The sequence below is a fragment of the Mastomys coucha genome, unplaced genomic scaffold (genome assembly GCF_008632895.1).
Source record: "Mastomys coucha isolate ucsf_1 unplaced genomic scaffold, UCSF_Mcou_1 pScaffold22, whole genome shotgun sequence".
Classification (NCBI taxonomy): Eukaryota; Metazoa; Chordata; class Mammalia; order Rodentia; family Muridae; genus Mastomys; species Mastomys coucha.
Window position 1 is genome coordinate 246886001 of NW_022196905.1, and position 11427 is coordinate 246897427.

General features: G+C 51.4%; 1 protein-coding gene across 5 annotated transcripts in view; it reads left to right on the top strand.

The window, feature by feature from the left end:
- Zfhx3 (zinc finger homeobox 3) overlaps positions 1-11427 on the top strand; it is a 287724-nt gene that overhangs the window by 117612 nt on the left and 158685 nt on the right. For all 5 annotated transcript variants that reach the window (XM_031341363.1, XM_031341364.1, XM_031341361.1 and 2 more), the window contains one exon: positions 4997-7767. In XM_031341363.1, coding sequence (XP_031197223.1) covers positions 5043-7767 — 2725 coding nt within the window. In that variant the 5' untranslated portion in view covers positions 4997-5042. The remainder of the gene's footprint in view (positions 1-4996; positions 7768-11427) is intronic.

The window sequence follows — 11427 nt, forward strand, 5'->3', positions numbered from 1 at the left end:
GTGAGCTTCCTGGTGATGCTGGACTCGCAGGCATCTGTGAGCTTCCTGGTGATGCTGGACTCGCAGGCATCTGTGAGCTTCCTGGTGATGGTATTGTGAGCCCAGCTTGGGTCTTAGGTCCTTATAAGAGCACTGAGCTTCCTTAACCACTGGGCCATCTCTTTGGTCCCACTCTGCCCCTTCCTTCTTGAAAAGAAAGAAACGGGGACATTGGACCTGCCATCCGTGGCTTTCTGTGGCTTCCCCGCTCATGTGGTCTCTTCTAGCTTTCTGATGCTATGCAGATAAACAAAGAGGGCCACTTTGAGTTCTCCTGTTTGGACTGGTAGGTAGGTATGAGCAGTCCCTGATCTTGAAACAGACTCCGGTTACCTGAAGATCTAATGCAAATATTGGCTGTCAGAGGCTTCACCTGTTGTCTTTTTGACAACAGACATCAAAGGAAAAATACCCACAGAGTGACTAAGAACACAGATCCTACAGCAACTATCTGGCTTTGTCATTTAGGCTACCTCAGTTTTGCATCTCTGAAATGGGTATAAGACTAGCACCCACCCTAGAGCAGTTATGATTATGCATGTTGGTGTTGCCTCTGTGCCTAACTCATTAAGTGGTGGTTTCCTTTATAAAGGCTTTAAAAAAGCTTTGGGGGAAATATGGGCACAAGGGAGGAAATGAAGTAACCCATAACCCCACCTTTTCGAATTTACTGTCCTAAATTTTTTCATAGAAATAGATGAGGATGGCTGTTTGTTTAGCAGCGCATACTTTACTCAGTTTGCAGCTGAGCAGCTCCCAGTGTTTGCAAATGGCGTCTTTTGAGTCGTCAGCCTTATAACATGTTGAGTTCCATGAACTGTAATTTATTTAGTCTCTGTTTTTGCCCGAGTTTTTCCATCTCCATTTTTTTTCTGTCATAAATCTTATTATGAACAGTTTCATATGTCCACACCTCTCCTAGGTTGTTTCCTTAGAACAAATTCCAAGAATGGAGAAATCGCTGAGTCAAAACATGTTGGCCGCGTGCGCGCTGTGTGCACTGCCTGGGTCCCAGGAGAAGGGTGATCCTTGCATCTCTCCCTAGGGCAGGGCAACAAGTCCCCAGAGGACCAGCCATCTTTGCCTGCTGGCTGACTTCTCTGGTGATGCCCTGCAGGTTATCCTCAGAGGCAACAGTTTCTCTTGCTGTCTCTATTCTCTTTGTTTTTCTTGCTTTCCCCTTTGTTTCCTATCTTGGTTTTCTGCCAAACAGCCCCTTGTGAAAGGACCGCCTAATTAACCCTGTGCTAATTAACAATTTAAAATTACACAGTGTGACTGTTCATGTTTAATTCGACGGGAGCTGAAGCAGCAGCAGGAGCCCCCTCCCCTTCCTCAGAACCACACACCCCTACCCAGCCTACCAGAACTGCAGCATTTCATTCACCTCTCCCTCTTCTCCCCCTATCTCCTTCATGGAATAAGAAGGAACTTTCCTTACAGCCAACACCCTTTCAGTTTAAAGAGGGAGGCGTTTGCCAAGATGAGTGTGGTGGACCTGGTAGCATTTTATCCTTCCAAAGCAATCTTTTAAAGAGGTTGATATTTCCAAAACTGCAATGGGCTTTAAAACAGGGAACTGTCACACACACACACACACACACACACACACACCTCTCTTTGTATTGGGAGATTCTTAAGGTGTTGGAATTCCTGTGCCATGAGTACTTCTCCAATGGCAGATTTAGATGCTAAGCAGAGCAAAGGAGCTAGCGACTGTGTGTGTACAAGCGCTTGCTGGATCGCTTCCCTGACTACCCTCAAATTTTGTCATCAGAAAGATGTGCTTTATAAAATCTGAACTGAATTCCTAAACAAACAACATCAAGTGTAGTAGTGAAGCTGTTTAAAGGGAACCTGCGGGAGTGGCCTGGGGGAAGAAGAATTGGCCTGCAGGAAGGGTTGAGAGTTCCGGGTGAGCCAGACTGGAGTGTCTGTGGGATGGGGTCAGGGCTCAAGGGGCGGGCTAGGAGCCTGAGGAGAGGTTTGTGAATGCTGAGTGGCAGGGCTTCCTGTGAAAGTGTGGGGACCCACTTGGTTCCCAGGCCGCCCTCTGTAACTGAAGAGCATTGATTTTACGGGAAACCATGTTTACAGACAGAGCGCTGATCGACCTGCCTGAGTTGACTTCTGCCTCCTTAAGTAAGAACTACCTTTTTCTTATTGACTGGCTGATAAACAGAGCAAGCACGCTGGGTGGGAGAGTAGTGGATGCCCCGAGGCCTGTGAGCTGCCAGACTGGGCAGGATGAAGAGATTGCTTCACATCAGCGCACCCCCACCACCTTCCCCTGTCTCTTCCTTCCGTGCCTCTGCTAGGGACTGAGGCAGAGGATGCATGCGCGCACGGCAGCCTTCCTGCCCCTGCTTACCAGGCAGTGTGGGAACCAGGCGTACCAGGCACGTCGTCTGGTGAAGATGCCGCGAAACAGCGTCTCAGACTTTAATTCAGCTTCCCAGGGATGGTGTGGACTTGACAGTTCCGTTTGGGGTGGGGTAGGAACCAGGAGCCTGCATTTTTTCAGGACAGTGCTATGGGCACAGCTCCTCAAAAAGTTTGGCTTGCAGTCAGTCAGTGGTCGGTGTGTATGGAGGAGAAGAAGCTCTAAAGCAGGCAGCTGGGCCTGGAAACTGGGCTCTCTTTCCCACCTGCATCTTTATGGACTGTCACCTTCCTGAGATTGACTCCCCAGACCCAGTGCCCCCAGCTCCCTGTCTTTCAGAATTAGTCACCTACTTGGGAGTAGGGAACAAATTAAGGGAGGTTTTCTTTCTTTACTTTTTTCTTCCTTTCTTCCTTCCTTCCTTTCTTTTCTTCCTTCCTTCCTTCTTTCCTCCCACCCCTCTTTCTTTTGTATTCTGTTTTTAAAGTCCCAGCCCCTTAGCTGGCCAGTTCATGGAGGAGGAAGAAGAGAGCCCAGCAAGCAAAGCCCACCAATTAATTGGTAAATGCTAGCAGGTTTCTCTGGACCAGCCCAGGCTGGAGAGGAGATTGGCTTTGCTGTCAATAAACAAGTCCCTGGTGCAGCATCAAAGCTGTTCTCCTTTATCAATCGTGGCCTCCCCTTCCCGCATGTTCCTGTAACTTACCAAGCATTTATGACATTGATTTTACAATCGGGCTGTTAACCCTCCCGCCCCTTCAGACCTGCCATCCTTTTGGGCTTGAACTGTCAATCAGGTGTCATCTGGCCAATCAGAGACGTCCTTAAGAAGAGCCTCCCCAGATTCTCACCTAGATCCCAGCTAAGCCTTATGGGAAGTCCTGTTTCATTTGCCACTGGGGTTAGTTTAGTGCAGCGATTTGTTTCAAATGAACAGGTCTTTTCTAAGGCACACAGAACTTTTACCATCACAGAGGCCGAGGTTATCAGTCCATTGGACAAGTGCATACGTGTGAGTCTTAAACCAATTCATGGCATATCCTTTCGGAAAAGTGATTTCTTTGGAGGCTTCTGCAAGCCTGCCTTCTCCTTCTTTTCCCGAGGGGGAGCTGTTGGCTCACTATGCAGTCAAGCCCGGAGAAATACTGAAAGGCTAAGACAAGGTTGTCAGGAGATGGAGGGAGATGAAACCTAGCCAAAGCTTTGTCTGCTGCTCATGAATGAGCTAGATGGCAGAACAGGGGACAGATAGCCTGGGGTCCGTGGGTAAAAGACTGGACTCTGAGAGGTGCTGAGACACCTGTAGGAGAACCGCAGCGAGGCGATAACTACCCCTGCCGTGATGGTGCAGGAGCCAGGCAGCCCGTGATCTGTTGCTACCTTCCCCAGGGACCTGAGCTCTCAGAGGGCAAGTTCAGCTCAGTAGCACTCTGGAGTCAGAAACGGAAGAGCCCCAGGGCTGAAGGACAGCTGCTAGGGTAGCAACTAATAACTAAGAGGCAGCTGTGGAAGTGGGCCTTGCTAAGCCCAGCTGCCGTCTCTGCCTTTGCTAGGGGAAAACCACCTCATGCGCAGCGCATGGCGAACGGGCTCCCTGCAGATGGGCTGAGGTATTGCTCCCCAAGGAGGCGTTGGCCCATTGAAAGTCTGGCCAGGCTCATCCTTGGTGCCTTCCTTGTTTCATTGTGAAGTCTGCTGAGCTCTGGACAAGGACACTTTTCTGGTTTGGGATGAAGGAGATGGGCATTTGGGGTGTCTTCTCTGCGGTTTGATGGTCAGAGTCATGGCACCAGCCTCTGTTGAGATTTACCCTGTAAGGTTTACTGCTTGAGAAACGTGACTTCTGATGTTTCTCAGACACGAAGGGTAGGGATGTGGCTGTTGTCCCCTTTGGGCCCTTTTCAGGATGTCCGTAAGCCTTTACCTTTGCCCTCTGAACCCTGTAGACCTTTGAACTTCCCAAACCTGACACCATGGGCATTGAAAAGCACCTCTGATTTCTGCACATCACTGGGCATGTCTCAGTTTGCCAGTCTCTTTCTGAAGGTGGCCACAGCTTCTTCCCCTCTTCCTCCCTGGTGTCCCTACCCCCACTGCCCCGAGCGATCGATCCGCCACAGATGACCTCATGTAAGTTATCTGTATGCAGGAGGGCCCTTTCTGCGACCTCACAGGGTACTAGAAAGATGCTGAGCCTCTTCCACTATGGCTTCCTTCCCAGCCTGTCTCAAAGCCCTGATAGCATGGAGCGAAGATTCCAATGGATCTATCTAACTGTAGAGTGACAGTGTGAAGTCTAAGGGGTGTGCCCCTGACCAGTTCCCGGTTTCCCACTCACTGCATGGACCCGGCTGTGTCCTCCGTGGCACCTCTTGCCCTCTCTGTACTGCACTGTGCAGGGCCGTGTCGCCCCTTCTGCCCTCTGCCCTGCAAGCTTTGTGTTGTGGGTGTGGACAGAAACTTCTTAAGAGCACCCCACGCGGGGACTTTAGCCTCGGCCCTCCTAACCTCTTTCCTTTCTCTCTCTCTTTCCCCTCTCTCCCTCTTCCCCCACCCCTCGCCTCCGCCCTTCAGGTTCGATCCGTACTGGGTGCAATGAAAGCTCCACGCAGGCCTTACCATGGAAGGCTGTGACTCGCCCGTCGTCTCGGGGAAGGACAATGGGTGCGGGATCCCTCAGCACCGGCAATGGACTGAACTCAACAGCGCCCACCTCCCCGACAAACCCAGTAGCATGGAGCAGCCCACAGGCGAGAGCCATGGGCCCCTGGACAGCCTGAGGGCCCCCTTCAATGAGCGCCTGGCGGACAGCAGCACCTCCGCTGGGCCGCCCGCCGAGCCCGCCAGCAAGGAGGTCAGCTGCAACGAGTGCTCAGCCTCCTTTTCCAGCCTCCAGACCTACATGGAGCATCACTGCTCTGGCACGCATCCCCCTCCGGCCCTGCGAGAGGAGAGCGCCAGCGACACCAGCGAGGAGGGCGAGGAGGAGAGCGATGTGGAGAACCTGGCCGGGGAAATTGTCTACCAGCCAGACGGCTCCGCGTACATTGTAGAGAGCCTGAGCCAGCTGGGCCAGAGCGGGGCCGCGTGTGGCAGCAGCAGCAGCAGCGGCAGCGGGGGCGTCCCCTCGCTCTTCCTGAACTCTCTCCCCGGGGTGGGGGGGAAACAAGGGGACCCTTCGTGTGCTGCACCCGTGTACCCGCAGATCATCAACACTTTCCACATAGCCTCATCCTTCGGGAAATGGTTTGAGGGCTCAGACCAGGCCTTCCCGAATACCTCAGCCCTGGCAGGGCTCAGCCCTGTCCTGCACAGCTTCCGCGTTTTTGACGTGCGACACAAAAGCAACAAGGATTACCTGAACAGTGATGGTTCTGCCAAAAGCTCCTGCGTATCCAAAGATGTTCCCAACAATGTGGACCTGTCCAAATTCGATGGCTTTGTGCTCTACGGCAAGAGGAAACCCATTCTGATGTGTTTCTTGTGCAAACTCTCCTTTGGGTATGTCCGTTCGTTTGTGACCCACGCGGTGCACGACCATCGAATGACCCTGAGTGAAGAAGAGCGGAAACTTCTTAGCAATAAGAACATCTCCGCTATCATCCAAGGGATTGGCAAAGACAAGGAACCCCTTGTAAGTTTTCTGGAACCAAAAACCAAAAACTTTCAACACCCTTTAGTTTCCACAGCTAACCTCATAGGCCCCGGACACAGTTTTTATGGTAAATTTAGTGGCATTCGCATGGAAGGGGAGGAGGCCCTCCCAGCCGTAGCTGCTGCTGGCCCTGAGCAGCCCCAGGCTGGTCTCTTGAACCCCAGCACCCTCTTGAACCTTGGCGGGCTCACCAGCTCGGTCCTGAAGACCCCCATTACCTCAGTCCCCCTGGGGCCTCTGGCTTCTAGTCCTACCAAATCCTCAGAGGGCAAGGACTCTGGGGCGGCTGAAGGAGATAAGCAAGAAGTGGGGGATCAGGACTGCTTCTCCGAGAAAGTAGAGCCAGCCGAGGAAGAGGAGGCAGAAGAGGAGGAAGAGGAGGAGGAAGAGGCGGAGGAGGAGGAGGAAGAGGAGGAGGAAGAAGAGGAAGAGGAAGACGAGGGCTGCAAAGGACTCTTTCCAAATGAGCTGGAGGAGGAACTGGAGGACAGGCCCCCCGAGGAGTCTGGGGCCCCCGCAGGTGGTAGCAGCAAAAAGGACCTTGCTCTCTCAAACCAAAGCATTTCTAACTCCCCCTTAATGCCTAATGTGCTCCAGACCCTGTCGAGGGGCACAGCTTCTACTACTTCTAACTCTGCTTCTAACTTTGTTGTCTTTGATGGTGCGAACCGGAGGAGTCGTTTAAGCTTTAACAGTGAGGGCGTCAGGGCCAATGTGGCAGAGGGCAGGAGGCTGGACTTCGCTGACGAAAGTGCCAATAAAGACAGTGCCACAGCACCAGAACCAAATGAAAGCACAGAGGGCGACGATGGGGGCTTTGTCCCTCATCACCAGCATGCTGGCTCCCTCTGCGAGCTTGGGGTTGGGGAGTGCCCCTCAGGTAGCGGTGTGGAGTGCCCCAAATGTGATACGGTCCTGGGCTCTTCACGCTCGCTGGGCGGCCACATGACCATGATGCATTCTCGTAACTCGTGTAAGACGCTCAAGTGCCCCAAGTGCAACTGGCACTATAAGTACCAGCAGACACTGGAGGCACACATGAAGGAGAAGCACCCGGAGCCAGGGGGCTCCTGCGTCTACTGCAAAAGCGGGCAGCCCCACCCGCGGTTGGCACGAGGCGAGAGCTACACGTGTGGTTACAAGCCTTTCCGCTGTGAGGTGTGTAACTACTCCACAACTACCAAAGGCAACCTCAGTATTCATATGCAGTCCGACAAACATCTCAACAACATGCAGAACCTGCAGAACGGAGGGGGCGAGCAGGTCTTCAGCCACAGCGCTGGGGCCGCAGCCGCTGCTGCCGCTGCAGCAGCAGCCGCAGCCAACATCGGTAGCTCCTGCGGTGCCCCCTCCCCCACCAAACCAAAAACCAAACCCACGTGGCGGTGTGAGGTGTGCGACTACGAGACCAACGTGGCCAGGAACCTCCGCATTCACATGACCAGTGAGAAACACATGCACAACATGATGCTGCTTCAACAGAACATGACCCAAATCCAGCACAACCGCCACCTGGGCCTGGGCAGCCTCCCGTCACCCGCCGAGGCCGAGCTCTACCAGTACTACCTGGCCCAGAACATGAACCTGCCCAACCTGAAGATGGACAATGCCGCTTCGGATGCCCAGTTCATGATGAGTGGATTCCAGCTGGATCCTGCAGGGCCCATGGCCGCCATGACGCCTGCTCTAGGTGAGGCTAACCCCCTTCCTTTCGGGCTTGTGTGTTTTAACCATAGGGGTTTCCCAGGGGTGGAAGCACATAGAATAGGTTGGGGCATGCCCATGTGTGAATTGGTTTTGATTTTTTTTTTTAAATCTCCTCAGTTTTTTGTTTTTGTTTTTGTTTTTTGTTTTGTTTTGTTTTGTTTTTCAAATAGAAATGTCTCACAGTCCAGTCTTTTCTCCTCAGGATTTCTCCCCACACCTTATGTATACATATGGAAGATTTTATGCATCGGACAGAGCTGTAATTGTACTCTGGCTACGTAGGGCCAGGATTAAAACTTGAGTGTTGCCTCTAGTTTTTTTTTGACTTATGGTCAGCCTAACTTTTCTGTTCCCAGTCTTTCTTCTCTTCCTCAATTTGAAAAATTGCCATAATCACTCAAAACTCTTGGGTTCCATTAAATATTTATCGAAACTTACAGGAAACCGTAGCTGGGACCATCCTCAATAATTAAAACAGGGACAATCGTCGTTTCAATAGGAGCAATTAGAAGCTGTAACAAACCTTATTGGAAAACCCAAAGGCTGGTTCTGTGCCGAGCTGGGAGCCACCCTGGGAGATTCCCCGAGTTCTCTTGTGTATTTCCGAGGATCTTGATGAAAGAGATGAGTTCTTACTCTTTCTTATTTTGAATGAGTTGTTGATTAGTGTAGTTGGAAATTAATTAGGAATTAAATTGCCCTGGGGATGCTGTCATGAGTAGTGTGATAAATGAAGAACTGAATAAATTGTAGAATTGTCCATCAAAGAAAGCCTACGTTTCAATAGCAGTTGGATATTGGCTAGTGGGCGTCTTTGTTGCCAGGAAAAACAGTATCTTCCAGAGACCCTGGGTGGGCTGCATCCAGGCCTTCAAAGGTCAGCTTTCTGCCACTGTGACAAATGCCTGAGGTGATGAATGTGTAAAGAAAAATAGTTTGGGCTCACAGTTTTGGGAGGTTTCGGTCTGTAGTCAGTTGGCCCTATTGCTTTGTGCCCTGTGGCAAGGTCTTGTATCATGTGGGAACACTTGGGGGGGTGGTTGGGGGAGAGAGAGGGAGAGGGAGGAACTGAAAAAGAGAGGAAGGGGCCAGGGTCCCATGACTGGAAGATTTACAACTGGGTCCCACCTCTGGTTCACCACTTTCCCATAGTACCATAGGCTGGGAACCAAGTCTTTAACACATAGGCCTTGGGGGACATTTTTTTCAAACCACAGTGCCATGTCTTACTGATTAGCTTGACACACATACAGTAGAGCCAAGGGTGTGTGGGATTTGGATGCTGAGGCCTGTGGGTCATGACCAATGTTTTAAGCAGGAAAATACACATTCTGACTTTTTGAAGGTTAGTGTGATGGTCAGGTCCCTTTTGACCTCCTTAAGTGGGGCCCGACCTAACTTCCATTCCCTGACTCTACTGTCTAGGCCTTCTGGGATCTGCAGAGAGAACTTTAGTTAAGTAGTATCCTATGATTGACATGGGAATAAGTAGTGTTCTTAGCAACAAAGCAAGCACACACCTTGATTTGGGCGTGGGTTAAGCAAGCGCCGGGAGGCCAGATTTCACCAGCACCCCCCAGCACCCGGGTCTCTATCTTGTGTCGTGTTGCAGGCAGGGCTAACTAACTCTTGCAGGTGAACTGTGTTTCCAGGCATCCAGCTCATGCTTCCTGTCCTCTGCTTCACTTTGAATTCATGATATTTGAACCTTGTTTTCTATTTTGAAACATTCACCTGTTGATCTTTTATGACCAAATGATCTGAAGACGCTTCACCGACTGGACTGGTTAGCCACAAAGGCACAAGAATCCATTGTTCTATTTTGTCCCCAGAGTGAACTGTGCACCCCAGGAAGGGCAGGTGTTGTTTCCTAGTGCCTTGAAGCCCATATCTCCTCTCCTCCTCCTCCTCTTCTCCCTCCTCCTACTCCTCTCCCTCCTTCTCCACTTCTACTTTCTCCCTCCCCCCAAGCCCCACCAACAGTTTCCCATCTTAGAGACAATAAAGCGCTGATAGATAGATCTTCAGAGTGAACCACAGAGGCATAGAAATAGGATGAGCTCATACTGACAAATCAAGGTCTTTCTAGTTCCCTTGAAAGTGGGTAACTTCTCCTTGAACTCCTCAGTTGGAGACATATTTTGTGGTTTTGTTCCTTTTCTACCTAGCGTCTATAAGTCCCCGAGGATCACCGCAGTTCTTAGCATTGCCAAATCCAGAAGCAGAAGGACAGTCCTTGTACTCAGACCCACAAAGAAGCTGCTTCATGTCTTAAGAGTAGAGCTGTCCCTTCCAAGGATCTTGCCCAGCTCAGTCAGAAAGGGCTCTTGAGTTCTGGGCATCATGGTTGAATGAGGTGGGTCTTCAGAGATGTCCTGACCTTTCGGTGGCTGTGTGGTCTGTCCCGGTGAGGAGAGTCACAGTTGTTTCATGTTGCAAGGCTGACTGGGTGTGGGGACGAGAGGATGTGTCCAGAGGATTTACAAAGGAAGTTGTGTGACCTCAGCAGGAGAAAGAACATAGGCAAGTAGGAAAGGTTCGGTGGCACCTGCTGCGGCGCCGGGGTCAGGCCATCGGCGAGGCGGCCCTAGGGTATTAGATATGACTAGGTTCCCAGCAGGGCAGAAGGGGCTTCTCTGAAATGTACTCTCCCACCTACCAGGTTACCATTCCCATGCTTTCTTTGACAGAACCTTCTCTTTAGTGGTCAGATGTTTGCTCTGGAGCTGCTTCTCTTCTTGAGGATGTAGAGGAGAGGGGGGTCACACCCCTTGGTCTGGTCTGGCTTAAATGGGCTTGCCACCATTTGTAGACAGGATTTTAAGACTTACAGCCGTATGAACACACCTCCCTAGCATCCCTATAGACCCTCAAGTCCAGCACAGAGTCAAGGAGTGGGTCACCGGGGCGTTATCCTGTTTCCCAAGTAACCAGGCATCTACGGAGCACTTGCTTGGGGGTTAGGAGGCCACTGCTTCCTTCTTTGCTTTTCGGGTACGTTATATCCTTCATGCCTCTTGAGGCTGTGCTTCTGTGTGACCTCCCATGTCAGGCAGTGAAGTCCTAGTTAGTTAAGTCTCAGTCACGGGTACATGGTCTTTTCCAAGGCCCACAGAGGGCTCAGAGGAATGGCCTGCCTCCGTCTTACTCAGACAGGCTCCCAGATGCCTGTGGATCAAGCGAGGGTCATCTAATTCACTGGAGTTGAATTAACTGTGTGGACTTGCAGGATTCCAATGCCTTGGCGCCTCTCCAAGGTGGAGTCTTGGCAGGAGTTCTGCTGGGCTCTTTGTCATCCCGACTCCGCTCGGCACTCCTCCTCTGCTGGGCCTGTGAACCGGGGATGGGAACAGGGGCTTAAAATCTCTGCTCCTTCTGAGGGCTTCTAACGTTCATCCAGACATCCAGCAAGCGACAGCGGATTTCCTCTGTAGAGCGGTATTATTGATGTGCTGAGGCTGCGTTTGAAGAGTTGGGGAAGATTTGATGCTTCAGGTGGCTCACATGGGAAACAATACGCATTTGCTCCTTGTCCCGTCCCTCTGGGCAGTTTTTGCTTTGGCCAAGCACTGAGTATGCTTTGTGGATGCTTCCTGAGTTTGTCCCTATTAAGGATTTTAGGGACTGGATTCCCCCCCCCCCC